Here is a 16,299-nt window from a genome sequence, read left to right on the forward strand (position 1 = left end):
TGTTAAAAATTGTCCAATGATTGTATTCTTCCCTATTTAAGAATGTAAATATAATGGGAAAAACAAAATATTAGAATCAGAAATTTTTCGTTTATTTATTAGTCTTTTAACTATCTACATATTAGATTATAATGAAAATTTGCTACAATATACGTATGCGTTCTTTGAAACACGAAGTCAGTGTTATTCTTATACATCTATCGCATCAGACTGTACAAAGTACATATTTAAATATGTATCATTATTTATACGTATATTTCTTTCGTGTTATATACAACGAAAGCTGTCTCCGTTTGTATACCAAGAACGCTCTTAGTTCCAAGAATACCGCAGCAGAAGAGTTAACATTAGAAACGTCACTTGCATCAGAATGATACATTGCTGAATTAGCAACAATTAGCGATAATTATTTTCATTACACATAACTATTTGATCTGAATTAAACACGTATATTTTCTTCTGCATAAAATATGTGTATAGCAGATTTCTCCAAAAACTTGGATATTTCTAACGTTAACCTTTTCGCCGTATAATTAATTACGTATTGACTTCAGCTACTCTTAACAAGTATCAAGTTAAAAAAAGTCTGTTTTTTTGTACTTTTCTATGTTATTATTATATACATATTTCATTATTGATTTTTACGACGAAGGAGAATATAGCCAAATTCCCTAGCGACCAGAAATAAGCGTACAAGTTAAATCATGAATTTAGACGTTAGTGTAGTTTGCAATTATCTGGAAGTAGCTTTTATAACTAAAAATTAAAGATGAAGGCTATTTCAGAAAATAGATAACTTATTTGAAATAAATCGCATTAGAATCCCGTAAAAGTGACACACAAATAAAAGAAAAAAAAGTAGTAGGAGATACAAGAATATATAGTTCAGAGTGCGAAGAGAATTTGTAAGCCAATACAAGTATGTACATACTTAACGAAGTTTTAAGCGTCGTATATTACCGACGACGCGTGTGGAAGCGTTGAGTGGAGTAGAAGAGCGCGAGACGTACAAATGAAATGCGAAGAAGAAACAGTGTTTAGCAGTTTTGTATCTGCCTCATCAGCTGCTACTCAGCATTACACAGCGTGCACGGCAACAGCAACGGCAGTGACAACGGCATTGGCAACGGTAACAGCAACGAAAGCGAACCGATCGAGACCGATTAATTACAACGAATGAAAGTTCGTGGCCATGTATGTTCAACTGTACTAATTAATAACAATATTTTGAAAGTTTTACTTTTCCTCTCGTCGAATTGGTACTATATTAAATGCAATAAATTGGCATTGAATATCGGACCATATAATAATACTTATATTATGTATGAATTAAACGAATTGATTAAAGATCCTCTATTAATGTTTTGGATATTTGGATAATTGGAAGTAAAACATAGAGTAAAATACTGCGGAATACATATACGTGATAATTGATCGTAAAGTCCGAATGTCCCGTAATTTTTTCAGCAAACGTTACGTTTTATATCGGTAAATTTATATAGACTTTGCTAATCATAATGAGTATAATTGCAGAATTCCTGGCAATTATTAGGTTTCAATGAAATAAATGTGAAAAAATCGAAATATATCGATGAAACTGATTTTTCTGGTAACTTATACGAACACAGTTACCTATGGATACTAGATACTTAATTAACGTTATTGCTTAGCGTTCAGCCTTATTATATTCTACTTTTTAAACTAAACTAACAACGTGTTATTACTGAGTCATGAATGCATATAAAATTCTCGTTGAATATGCAAGTTTGTATAAAAGAAGACGATATTATTCAAAGTTTTCCGTTAAAACGTGTCCACATTCCTAGTGGAATTTCTCGTATAACCTTGTATAACAGTATTAGTAAGAAATTAAGATTTCAGAAACTCACCGAATCCTTTGGTTTTGCGTTTAATTCGACGACAGTCTTCTGGAGTTCACAGTTCTGCCGTCGTAGTAGCGAAATCTATGCAAAATGAGATAAGTAGTCTTTAGTAGTATTTTAATACTCCTAGCATAGAGAATTAAACATAATCATAATCGCTGAAATTATTTGCTGTCTAATTACATACATATATCGAGTTACAATCCTGGCGCAGATTATGTATTGATATCGGAACGCGATAAACTCAAGATACCCTGGATTGTTTCTTGATTAAATAATACTCGATACTCTGAAAATGAATTTCTAAGCTTAATTAGTAAAGTACCAGAAACTATCCAAGTTAGAACGGATTTTCATCGTGATCTAAGAATAAAAAAATGATAATGTTGAAATTTTGAGAAGCGAGTTCGAAGATTATTCGTGACGTGTTCGATAGCTATAATGGCGTCAGAAGTATTTATTTCTGGAACTTGATGATTTTGTTGAAGCAGCAACGAAAAATCGGTATCTCTTAACCTGAAGGGGAGCGAAGAAAAAAATGGAGGGAAAAAAGGAAAGTTGACATGGGGAACGTGGTAATCACGCTACGGACTTAAATATTGGTAACCATAATCAGAAGGAAGTCCGGTGGTACGTCGTGGGTATACGAACCGTACGATGAGCGTTTCTGTTTGCCTTCCTTATCTCAGGTTTGCGCTGCGATAACCACCACCAAACTCCTTCTTCAAACGTTATTTCACCTATACGGTTCACAATCTTACTACGAAAGCTGGGAGCAACGAAAGTGAAACGATTTGAAACGTTCTAAATCGACCACAAGTAATGCGCTTAAATGGTTAGATATCTTTTTCGAGTTATCGATAGTTTCTACATCTGTAAGCATAGGTTTCGACGAAGAAATATTTTATGAAAAATAACGATAATTTGATAAGCCTGCTTCAGAGAAAAATATGGAAGGAAAAATGAATTTTGTGATATTTAGAGATTTTGGTGATTACAACGTAATAATAATGTCTATTTATTAATATTTTCTAAGGGTTTTCGTATACATAGAGTTTAATGTAAAACTTGTTATTTACAAGTACATCTTTTATTCAAATTTCAATAGAATTGTTAATTTAAAGGAAAAATATAACAAATTTATCGAAGTTATATAATCTACTGTAAACATATCTAGTAAGTGAGTTAATTTAGAAGAAAGATACAACAAATTTATCAAAGTTATATAATCTACTGTAAACATATCTAGTAAGTGAATTAATATAGAACAGCTTTAATATAATATTTCAAGGAAGAATTTAACGAAAGTATCATTAAAACGTTTCGATATGAAGTTTTATAAAACAAACTGAACGAAAGAACCAATAAAGAATACGCGATCGATCTTTATAATTACCATCGTATTCGATCAAAGACACTCCCTAAACCATGTAGTTTATATTCTAGGAACACGGCTCGGATATCGAACGTTAATATTGGAAAACGATATTACGATTCCAGCAGGTTGATAACACGATTAACAGATGCTTCAAAGTTTCAACAGTTTTATACGCCTGCACTACCATAATAGTTACATACAATTTTGATGTAAAATATAACTTCATTTTCTACGATCATACGTGATAACGAGTGTAATGATTTACGAAATTAAAGAACGACTGTCTAAAACACATAATGATTCAGTAAGACAAAACACGATTATTAAAAAGATTAATACAATTGCTATTATTTATTATAAGCTCTCGTAAATTATAAATCCCTAATTAAAGTTACATTGAAAATTTGCCCTGTTTTCCATGTAATTCGCTCTGTACACAAAAATATAAAACCCTGCTCTTCGCTACCCAAATTCTTTGCCTTTCCCTCCTGTCTTCGCATGATTAATTAGTCAATTCATTTTATCGTATAAATTCCACCCTGTCTAAAACTCTTCCCACCTATATATGTACATATGTACATACATACACATATAGTTGAGCGATCAATTTACGAATAGTTGCGTTTCGTGGCAAATACACGGTATCTCCCAGGTATGACGTAAAAGTCAATCGGTGCGTTAACATTGTAACGTTATACATATAGGTATCTCTAAAGAAGGTAGAGGGCATAGGATGCGAGTATTGTTAATGCAGAGCCAAAGGCTTTGATATCGCTATCTATCGGTTCCTAGAACAACAGAGGGTACCGTCCTGAAGCTTACCACAAAAGCACGAACAAACGTGATGCACGCTTTCGGTCCCTTATGCTTCCACAAATTGTCCGCGATAACAGACCGGAACGACGTGACCGTGCAGACTTCAATGACCCCTCTGCCCCCCCTTCGCCATCCCTCCTCTGATGAAACTATTTTTGCACAATAGAACGATTGCTATTCGAAGGTCGAACATGTAATATTTTATGAAAGCAATGCTACAATACCCAGGAAAATGGAATATTTAAGCTCTTTCCTAGATGAGTTTTTAACGAGAAAGACGGGAATTTAAGGTGTAAAATGTCATGAAATCGAATGGTATTTCTTTTCTTTTGAAAGATTGGTAAGAAACGATGTCATTATTTTTCTTTTTTTGTTTAATGCTCTAAAAAATATTATAATGGCATCGCTTTATTACGTGAAAAGTATGATTGATAGCTTATGTAATAAAGGACAGCTTCCTATCGCTCCTTGTTGAGAATTGAAAGGATTTGGGGTTGGTGTCATATGAGATAAGGTAAACGTGTTTACATAGTACTCAATCCCGTTTAATATGGAAAGCAACATCTGTTAAAATAATTCCAACTGCAAGGTAACTGTATCCTTATCGAGGTAGTCAACATCTGCGTATATGTAAAGAATTTGCAATAAAGTATGTTATGCGATCGATTAGTAGAATCAAAATTAGTATAATGTTAGAGATACCGTGAAAATATGAAAACTTAGTAAAATACAAAAATAAATACACTCAAGACAATTTTTTACATTTAACGAATTACCATTTTCAAAAAATTGCCTATTGAATATTACATATCGCAGGACATTATGTATATGTATATTCCATATAACGATATTTTCAATGACATTCTTATGCAAGGCTAATATTATATTAATTCTTATATTAATAAATTAATGAATTACTTCAGCAATTTAAAAACCAAAATTATACTTACTTCAGCGTCTTTCGAGTTGAGTATTTCTTGCAATTCAACGCATCTTTCGTTCGCTTCCTTTAATGCTTTCGATCGTTCGTCTATGCAAAAAGATTATAATATTATTTGTAAATGATGAAATTATGAATAGTTATATTCGTCATTTTATATCTTCACGATTTGAATTTCCCGCCATTACGTCACGCACTCACTCGATAAAATAAACTCTTACATTGACAGTCGTCAGTAATTGACGTTACGTGATACTAGGTTATGATTTACATTGATTACATGATTTAGAGATGATTGTACGTACCTATTTCCTCTACTATACCCTCCGATAAGACTTCCTTTGTAAAGTTTGTTAACTGTCCTTTTAAATTCGACAAACTAGGCAGTCCGTCACCGAACCACGCCATTTTACACGTCGACACTTATCCTTGAGTGTACTTTTTAAAGACTATATGAACACTGTTTTTCAAACTTATATGCACTGCATATTTTGACAAAACTACATTACTTAACGGCATAAAAATATCAAAACATGAACTAACAGGAACCTCGCACGTAGTAACCTTCGCAAAACATACAAGTTTAGTTGCGAGCATTGTCGGCAACATTACGTAAAAAATTACTAGATTTCTCGGGACCTTTTCAGCTTAAATAATAGTGTACCATATGGTGGTATAAAATCTGATCTATTGAAATTATTATTGATATTTACGATATACTGTCTCCTTTTATTTTGTTCTGACGTCAATAAAAATAGTTTGCTAATTCAATCTATAATGTTACAATGTTATCACAAGAAAACATATACATACTTTTATCGAGCGACTTTTCTTATCGACGAACTCGCTTTTTAGTTCTTTAATATATCTAAAGAGTGCAGTATTAACGACTGAATTTGTCACTTTTTTCGCGAGAAACATTTTAGAGCAGTTCTTGTGCGAGCAATTCCAAATCGTTATGCGCAATATAATATCATTAACTAGAAGAATGATAAGGTAATTGATATCTCTTTTCTATTTGACACAATCAGTTTAAAATCGTTTTGATTTTATCGAGTATTATATAGACCTACGACGACGTTTTAATCAGTGAAGTAATAATGTTTTTATTATATTTAATATTAACCACAATATTCCGGTGTTTATCTAATACGATATTGCATATTCGTTGTAGGTGAATGCGTAAATATTTTAATAAACGTCATTTGGAATGTTCGAAATACATATTAATTCATGGTAAAATCTAGAGAAGAAGCGCCGGAATCGTTTGAAAATGCTACGGTTGTTCCACGAAACATGCACCTGTAACACCTGTTTTAAATAGGACGCTCTCGCGTCAATTTACTTTATCGTTCCCTGGCAAATAAATTGTCCAGTTTCTCTACCCAGTTTGATAAATGTTAATTCGAGAATAAAAAATCTTTTCGGAACGGCGTCATGGCATACCATTTTGAAAAGTGATAAAGTTTTCGACAGAGATTGTTCTGAAGGAACCTTTCTTCTATTTTACCTCTTTTTTCTTCTTTTTCTTCTCGTTCTTTTAATCCACGTGTCGCGTATTTCCTTTTATTTTTAGGAAGTCAACCCGATTGCATGGGCATTATGGAGCAGCACCTTTTTACGGGGCTTCCTTTCTCTGCGGCGTGTACCAAAGTATTAGGAAGAATGATGGGCACGAGGCCGAGATCCTCAGCAGAGGAAGGTGAGTAGCGGTTGAGAAAGGGACAGACGCTTCGCTATGCTGTGCTTACACGCAGTGCCGTATCGTTTTTCTCGAGTACACGAGAGTAAACGGGCTCGTTTTTAGTTACGTGAAAAGTTAGTTACAGTTCTTCTGCCACTAACTGGTTATTTTTTCCATTGAAACAAACGCTGTCTTTATTTTTCAATTATATGTAACTTTTAAATCACATGTAGATTTTCATTTTATTAGAATTTTAATGTATTTTAAACTCTATAGAATGACAGAAAATTAATGGTTGATGATTTAATTATTACCATTTTTAAAGATCGTTTACTTAGTGCGAAGATGATATAATTCTTAAACTACGCAAGATCATGCTTTCATGGTAGGTACATAGGAAATAAATCAGTAGTCATTTAAAAGAATAAACAGCTATTTCAAAATAGCATTTTATTCGGTATACAAGAGAATATAGCATTCGAATAATTTCTTAGAAACAAGCGATTTCATAATTTTCAAATTAGAAACTAATAAAAATGTAATAATATAATAAATAATATAATAGCATAAACTACGACATGATGAACGAACTAGTACAATAATGTATAGTACAATAATGAATGTCTATATGAATATCGATTTGCATTGGCAATAGTTCTTCCACCTATCTGGCAATTATGATTTATTTCGAAACTATCTGATTCTGGCAACAGGTCCGGTGAAAAATTTGTGCTGTCGATTTAGGCTGGCTGCCAGTGGAATTGGTCGTATAATCGCAACAACTTAACCAAGTAACAATCGGCGTTGAAAAAGTTTTGGTGGTCGCGTGACGCACCGCAGTTTCGAACACGAGAGGAAGAAGAGGGCTGAGCGAAACGGGTAAAGGAAGAGTCCCGAGTGGCGAGCTACGTCACTGTCCACGCGATCACGATTAACAGAGTGAACAACACGAGACGTCCGAGCGCGCGAGCAAGACGGAACGCTTGGCGAAGGAAAGGTAGAGGAAAGGAAAGGCGCGCAAGGTAAAGGCACATCTGAATCCTACGGTTGACTCGGCTCAGTCTGATCCGAGCCAAGCCACTGCCCTGGCACGACGTTGTTCGCTCTGTACGCGGTTGTATCCGCTGCTATTCTTCCTCCTGTTCTTGACACACAGCACGGCACAGTGCACTCGGGCCCGCGGTCTAATCCACTGGTGTCATCGATTACCGATCCAACTTGCTTCGTACGCATCGATTCTCGCTGCGCGGTCAGTTTAAGTCGTGGCGAGCTCCCGCTCTCGCCGAGTTCGCCCGACAGACGAAAATCACCGCCTGATATGTCACAGTGCATACACCAGCACCGTGTCGATTGGTTCACGCGCGTCCAGTGAACGACCGACGGAGCTCGATTCCTTGGCTTGGCTTCGCTCGTCGCACGGTTTTTGTTCGGTTTTTCGTTCTCGACGTACATACTTATAAATAGTACGTCTGAGAATCGTGACTCGTGCGCGCGTTCGTCAATACAGAGACGTTTTATGGACCCTGCGGTGATTCGACACACCGGAAGTGTGATGATCCTTCTAGCGGGACGTGCTGCATCGATCAACGCGGCGACAGCGTACCTTCGATCTGGGATCTAAGTTTCGCGGTCAAGGTGTGTATCATTCAACTCTGTTCTTATCAACTTTACCTCCAATCTTACTTTCTTTTTTTCGTTCTATCCTTTGTAATCTCCTATGGTGAAAACGCCTTTGTTTCGATTTGACATTCAACGTATCATATCGATATCGACCGCTGCTTTTTAAACAGACGTTTCGTTTATTATTTCGATTTCTTTCTACTTGGTGTGCGAGTTCTTGTAGTTAGGCTTTCTTTATCCGTTTGTATTCGATGCGATAATATTCCTGATACTTCGTCACGGTGTGTTCTTTCTCTTTGTCTTATCAATGAGCGAACGATAGAAGGGCCAGACACGGGCAATGGGAAAAATTGATGGTCGGCGTAATTTAATGCCTCTTTAAAGCCGATCGACGAATGCTTAATGTGGGACGAGAACGCACTTCGCATTCTATTCTGAAACGTATCGTCGACGTTTGTGTCCCTTCCAATGTTGCTTCTGAAAACGTCTCAGATAAATGAAACATTTTTCCCGCTTCTTTACGGTAGACAATGGGCTATTAGCTGTAAGCACCAATTATGGGGCTGTACGAGCGCGCTTCTTTTTCCCGAATAGTTGTGCACGAATAAAGTAAGGGGGATCGAGGGAGTCGCGTCCTCCGTCGATGTTCGTAGAAGATGAGGCTAGACGAAACCGGAAACGGGGCTCAAAAGAGTCAAAGGACGACTCCATTCGTTCGTTTTTCCACGCGAGATTCTATCTCGTAGACTTGACTGGATTAATTAGACAATGCATTTGTTTTTGTTGTTCTCACCGTTGCCTCGATGTACTTGTCTAAATTCTATTTTTTACTTAACCGCCATTTGGTATTAGTTGATCATCAATCGCATAAAGTGACCGTTTCTGCCGAATAAAAATCGCAAATTGAAAAGGATAAAGGAGAGCGAGAAACGAAATCGAGGCCAGCGTACTATCGTTGCCGATATTTACACAAGAAATTGCAGCTTCGTATCGGTTAACTGCATCAGTTTCAAGGAGCTTGTCTCGTTTAACGACTACACGGCATGTAGGACGTCGCAACCATCGGAACAAAGTAATCGTGACCGTAGTGTCCATTCACGAAACATCATTGGTCGAGCCCGAATTTTGTGAATCGAGAAGGAGAACGATCGATTCGAGCTTATTTCTTTCCTTTCTTTTTCTCTTTCTTGTTCTGGAAGGATATCGTGTCACAGTCGAATAGCAAAACGGACGCGTTAATCTAACAAGGCAGGCTCGTCTGCAATTAATTCCGCAATAAGGGTCAACCGTGTGGCAATTTGTTAAGCTTCGTCGGTTTCTATTATCCCGGGTCAGATTCGGGGATTCTGGATACAAAACCTGTTTCACTGATGCATCGAGCAAGACATTGGAGCTCGCGTTCGCCAGGGTTCAACGGCACTCGCCACAGTTCGGCACATTGAACAGACATTTTTCACCGCGATACGAGGACGCGAGTTGTACCTTGGTCTCTTGACCTTCTGCCGGAGCGACTTGTCACGGGCGTCTATCGCTCGAAAGTTTCTGCTTCTACGTGACGGGAAACAATTATATTCGTCGCCACGGAGAAACGATAGACAGCCAGAACCACACCTGACCTTGATTTCTGTAGATCTATTACTAAAAAAATGATATAGGAGAATATCAGTCTTAGGCAGTCGCGTTTAGAAACGTAGGCGTATTTCGTTAGGAGAAAGTACTATACGGTTTGGATAACGAGGTACCAAGACTGGGTGATGGCTGATTGATTAAGGTTAGGCATCGACGATAACATTTCAAATTAATAGGTCGGCTTTTCAGAAGGAATTTTAATAGTTCGATGCGGCTAAGAAAATAATATTGATTTCTTAATTGCTACGCGAGGATTATTCTTCTGTCAACATTATGTTCGTATGAACACTTTGCGTGAAGCGAGCGGGAGTGTAACATTAACGCCAGAGTGATCTGTTGTGTTTAATTCGCAGTACGATCTCGTGGATATGGGATTAATTTTAATATGTTAAAGTAGCAGACTCGATCCATATGTCTGATCGACTCGAGTGACCTGATTCTTACCACACGATCAAAATTCAAGCAACGAGTTTCGAAAGTCTCGCAATATTCTTTCCCAACCCCATCAACTCCAACGGCCGTTTTGCAAAAATCCACACACAATAACTTATCTTGATTGTACGTGAAAGACACTAGATTTCAGCTGTGTTCGATTAGAATTCGACATCGAGACGCTGGTACGCGCGGCGTGTACGAACGAATAAAATAATTCATCAGGCGGCGTGACAGCGGTGAACGGCGTCAGCTAATGAATAATACGTGAACACGTTCACAAAACCGCGACGATCGCGGCGAGACGATGGCGCGAGCCAGGAGGAGAACGCACCGAGGGTGCAATAGCACTCGGGAGCGTGAACGCGTTACCAGAACCTAGAAGGCTACTTTCCAAACGACAGGATACCTTCGGCATTCAAAGCTTCTCTGGAGAATGCGAAGCACGAACCATTAATTTTCTTAGCGATTCGTCGAGCGTAGGGACATTCTTCTCAAGGGTTGATATATTGCGCGCTGCGCCGGTCAACGTTCACGCGCAATTTTTAGTCGAGTCCAGTTTCGAAGAAGGGGATGGACAGAGAAGTAGCAGACCGAAAAGAAAAGAGAGGAAAACAGCCCTCCTACTGTTTACGAACGTTCTTTCTCGAATCGAAGACCAACCACTCGAACATTGCAAAATGAACGGACAAATATTCAATTGCAAATCGCCGCGATTGAAATACATTGGATGGATGGCGAAATGGTCGGAGTCTCGCGGCGTAATTTTGCGCTGGCTTAATGAGTTTAAATATTTAAATTGCACCGACGTGCCAGTCCAACGAGAAAGAAGTTCTTCGATGATTTACCCTCGCCTATATACCGGCGCATTTATCAATACACCCTTGGATCCTTTTTGCGGTGTACTCACGATGCACTCGCGGCGTACATGCACTCATCATGGCGCGGCGCGGCGCGGCACAGCGGCTACCTTCGCTTTTTAATCGGTTCGTTCGGCCGTGCATCACCGTGACCTACGCGAATAGCGTCGCGATATAAATAGCCTGAGACAATGAGATACCGTATCGTGAATATGTTCTGGCTGAATTGCAATAATGGTGTGTGCTTTCGGTGTCTTGGTAATCGGGTTTCATGAGAGATGCATTGTGTTGGAGAGCTGTAGGCGTTTCGATTTTAAACGAGACTGAAAAAGTCGTGGAAAAGTCGTTTAACGTATCTTTAGATTTTAATAATTTATGTAATTTTGTAGTTTTATATATATAAGTATTGAAAGTATCAGACTGGAAATTTAATAATATCAACGATATGTGCGCATAATCTTTTATTACGTTGACAATCATAGTCTCTAATCAGAATAAATATAAAACGTATAAAGTTATACCGTAAACCTCATAGGTTTCGAAGAATTCGTAACTTTTCCCCTAATTTACTATAATTGGATCAATGTTTTTATTTAAAAAAAAATTCTCTCTTTTAACTCGATGATAATGCAACGATCGTCACACTTTATATTACGTGCTTCAAACGTTTTAAAATATCTACAATTCAACTCGCTACGTCTTGCGACGATCATCGACTTCTGCAACTCGTTCCCTGCTTCTGCCTTTGTATTAATATTTCCATCGATAGTTAAATATATTCCATCGATAAATATGGAACACCCGCATCGCGATAGCGAATGCCGCCTCTTATCTCCATATCGATTTCGTTGGCTCCAGGAGGTTTTGCTTGCTAGTAAATTTTTTGCAGCCTAGCAACCAAAGTGGAGATGCATGCCAACAGGTCTCAAAGCGATGGTATTTTAAGTGACAGCCACTCGTATAGTATTAGCGCGCGTACATACTACATACACGTGGGTTACCGCACGGATGAGCGCGCGTCGAATAGTCAGGCGATCGTATTCGAGATGTTACTTACGTCGGAACTATGAGCTAACGGTAAAGACGAGTGGCCGAACGGCGAGTAACGAACTGTTTACGATTTTTTAGAGTCAGTGTAGGAAGCACACCTCGCGGTTTGAGGCGTTGAAAATAAATTTGTGATCGTCTAGTTATAGTGGATTGGTTATGCTCGGTATTGCTGTCCAAACTTTGCTAGTAAAATGATTCGCCGATTCTAGCTATTGCCTTTTGCGTCAAGATCTCTTTCTAAATTCTGTTTTTGCTGCAACGACAATACGCGGCATTAGTATTGTTAATCACTATCGCACTAAACTCATAAAAAAATGATGCTACATCTTGGGTCTCTTCCCTGTTATAGAATCCCATCTATCGCGTTGGATTAAAAAAATTATTTGAATCATTGTCGGAGACCTGTTGGCATGCGTTCGAGAGGATTTCCAATTGAGAACATTTTCTCGGCCGGTTCGCGTGCTGCTAGTTTGGCTCGTGTATAAATCAGAAGACGGATAATTGATATTCACGTTATTCTATTTTATTGATTTATCGAGTAATTTAATTGATAAGTTGATTTTCACTACAGCACGCAGGTATTTAGTTTGGCGGAGGATCGACGTTCCCGATACACATCGGCGGCATGTTTGAATCTCGGAGTTGTATTTCGGTGTTCGGTACGTTTAACCGAGTTGAAACCGGCTGGCACTGTTTTAGCTGCGCCGCTCCGCATCGTACGGATTTTACACCGCGTCGCCACGATATTTGTTACTTAAACTTGTTATGTAAATAATGTTTATAGCGCAGTAATTATGCGCGGGAAAGAGGCGTGCATAAATTTGCTTGATACACTTAAAAAGAATGCGTCGATGGAGCAGGCCGTTTCGAGATTTGTGTACCGTAGAAATTTGCATTGTAGATAATTTATCGTGCTTAGTACGATCGCGTGATGTATCTTAATGGTATGGAAGCAATTCTCACTTTGAACCACCTCGTTGACTTTTCATCGGACCTATTTTTTTGTGTTGTTTTCGCGGAAGGATTTCTCGACGTTCGCCTAGGTTCTAGATGGTGGTTGTCGTTTTAAAGAAAAAGGAAGATCGAACGTTGCAGGAGACGAAGCGATCGAAAAATCAACTCTTCTTCTCAGCAACTTTCGATCTTCCTCGGTTGTGTCTGGATATCATAAATCACGAAATCAATTGCACCGAGTCAATCATTCTACTCTTATACGCGTCTTTTTCGACGACGTTTCGAACAGAGATGTAGATAATTCAACTTCATTTCATGTCCTCCTTTCTCTATTCCTACTCTTTTTCCTTCGCTTTCTTCCTCATTTTCTTCTTGTTGTTCACGAAGTCGACTCTATTAGTCGTACAAGCGTGTCCCGTCCACGGATCTCATGGAAGACACAAGATAGATATCTATCTGATTAACGATCAGATCCAGCGATATCCTCCTGGTGACTGATCAACGAGTCAGTTTTCTTTTCGACCAACCTCCGCCATACGAATCGTTAGGCCATCGAGCCTGACGCTTTTGCGATTCGTTAGTGTTTCATTATTCTATTGTCGCGGTGGGCACGTAATTCCCTTAGGTTCAAAAGCATTAGTTAATTCGTCCACTTATTCATTCATCGTACGGGGCAATTTTAATTGGTTTCGTTGAACCTAGGCCCATTGAACTCGCATTTGAAGAACTCCGAATGTTTTCAGGTTTGCTTCATTCATCGCTTCGAATCGCAGTGAATTATTCGTCGGATATTAATTTATTTCGTTTATTAATTATATTTCTTATTTTAACAAAACAAGAATTGAACAAGTATTCTGGTACTGCAAATATACTGATATTATAACTGAGTTAATATTTAATAAATGATTATTCGAGCGTGTTAGATTTAGTCATCGTGTGTTATGTATTAATACGGTGAAAACTTATTTCAGGGAAATGTAATATAGATGGAAAATTAGTGAATGATTACTTTTCGTTGTATTTCAAAGATCTATTAATTATTTTAAGTATAAAAATTAGTGTCACGGAGGCTGTATTCGGTCGAAAAATTATTCGTTGCTTTTAAAAAAGAACGCGCGTTAATAAACGCGTAAGGGTTAAATGTTCGCAACTCTGATCCTTTGTTCCCCGACAACACGTCGAGATTAGATCGTGTTCGTCTGCATCAGTATATACGAGCTGCAACGGCGATAGTTTTGATCGGATTACAGCGTCGTCTTCATCTTTCAGGATGACCGAAACCGATGAGCGGATGAACGAGTAAGGCCAGGAAGGAATCACAAGGGAAACGAGGGCTGCCGAAGAAAGAGATGGTGGTGGAGTGGCTCTGCCCTGGACTTCGGCCGGCCGGAAGCCGTAGGCCCCGTCTTCTTCATTGCAAAGTGATACTTCTCGACGAACACGAACTATTGCAAGATGTTTTGGTGAGTTTCTATCCGATCTTTTGTGTCTTTTAATTAGAATATTCATTGACTTGGATTTCCGCGAGCTTCATCTATTTACGATAGCGAGGAAATACATGCATTAATGATCTCACATGTGTTACACCTACATCGTTAAATTATTCTTACGAGAAATTAATCGTGTCTTTTTATGCACAACCTAGTAACAGCGCGCAGAAATTTCGTACACCCACGCTTAGGCCTTTTCTGGCAATAGAAATCAAGTATATAAAAGGTGGGTAGGCGATGTGGGCGAACTTGCGTCGTTAACGCGTGTTCCTTTTCGCGTATACCCTTAACAATAATTTTATGTCCGACACAAGTGTCTTTTTCGTGCTGAAATCAAATCGCGATACACGATATCCCTTAACACTGTGGTTTGCTCTACGGACAAGCTAAATTAGTGTAGCTACTGAATAGAATTACCATCTTCCATTTCTTAATTTTCTTTGAAGCTTTGAAGCATATGAGAAAATTTGCGAATTAGCAAAATATGCTAATAAAATTCGAATAAATAGTGTCGTATGAGTGTACTCAACGAAAAAATAATATTATAAGTGGGGTAGTTATTACATTATTTTTAGAATCATGAAACAGAGGAGATGCATATGTTGTACGTGTAATAATTCGCTACATTACATATTTCCAGCATAGCATGATTTGAAACACAAAATATGACTTATCTTTAATTTTATCCATTACTATTAACAAGATAGATTCCACCTGATATTATTAATACTTGAACGGGACTTCGGACGAACCACTTCATGTTAACATGATGAAAATACGTTATTTCACGTTATCTCCTTAATATAACATGGAATGTTGCAAGCAAATTACACAACATTCTAAAAGGCAGAAAGGTATTCCAATTACAGTCTGAACGTTTCCTGTTTCCCGGGGTTTAAATGCGTTTCGTAAAAATAGTAAATAATTTTCAAGAGACCCCGCTTTATTTCAGTATTTAAGAACTCCATCACCAAAAGTGGGCGATATTCGTCTATTTTAGAATGACTATCAGTTCATGGGGCAATTTCGCGCAAACGCGTCACGTAATGAACATGCTGTTAATTGCTTTTGCCCGTAGATATTGCGTTGTTGTTTCGTAATTGTCTATCTGCTACAGATATTCTCTTTCGATACGATTTACCTGACTATCTGGCACTTTCATCGATGAAAGTGATATTTCCTCACATCACAAGAATTAAACAAAATTCTTGTTTTTATCTGAGAAGTGATACGTTATTACATTAGAATTTGTAAAATTTGTTACTCTGGTTTGTTGGAATGTTTTGACTAAATCTGTGATTTAATATTTTAGAATGAACATAGTGTAGGAAATAACGACAATGAGAAAAAATGCGGTGATTCAGAAAACGCAATGTAATTTTTCTCATTTCATTAGCGCATTAAGCGTTTGATGAATTTTTTTAGCGAATACGTTGAAGTCTTAACGTTAGTTTGCAAAAAGGTGTGGAGTATTAAATAACGGATGTTTTGCTAACTGCATAGGTTACATACTTTAATTGCATGAATAGTCAGAAGAGAGTCGTATATTTTTTGCTACTGGTG

The 16,299-nt window shown here is 37.7% G+C and overlaps 2 protein-coding genes across 7 annotated transcripts in view; one reads left to right on the top strand and one right to left on the bottom strand.

The window, feature by feature from the left end:
• The window catches only part of LOC126918338 (thyroid receptor-interacting protein 11-like), a 45,439-nt gene extending 39,831 nt beyond the window's left edge, over positions 1-5,608 (bottom strand). The window contains exons 1-3 of the mRNA XM_050726121.1: positions 5,323-5,608; positions 5,028-5,107; positions 1,890-1,964 (exon numbers count right to left, since the gene is read on the bottom strand). Coding sequence (XP_050582078.1) covers positions 1,890-1,964; positions 5,028-5,107; positions 5,323-5,425 — 258 coding nt within the window. The 5' untranslated portion in view covers positions 5,426-5,608. The remainder of the gene's footprint in view (positions 1-1,889; positions 1,965-5,027; positions 5,108-5,322) is intronic.
• Positions 5,609-5,888: 280 nt separating this feature from the next.
• Positions 5,889-16,299, top strand: part of LOC126918352 (band 4.1-like protein 4A) — a 62,204-nt gene continuing 51,793 nt past the window's right edge. For 3 of the 6 annotated variants that reach the window (XM_050726168.1, XM_050726172.1, XM_050726173.1), the window contains exons 1-2: positions 7,730-8,336; positions 14,516-14,709. In XM_050726168.1, coding sequence (XP_050582125.1) covers positions 14,596-14,709 — 114 coding nt within the window. In that variant the 5' untranslated portion in view covers positions 7,730-8,336; positions 14,516-14,595. The other 3 variants (XM_050726169.1, XM_050726171.1, XM_050726170.1) reach the window with 3 other exon arrangements.

The sequence above is a fragment of the Bombus affinis genome, chromosome 7 (genome assembly GCF_024516045.1).
Source record: "Bombus affinis isolate iyBomAffi1 chromosome 7, iyBomAffi1.2, whole genome shotgun sequence".
NCBI classification, from domain to species: Eukaryota; Metazoa; Arthropoda; class Insecta; order Hymenoptera; family Apidae; genus Bombus; species Bombus affinis.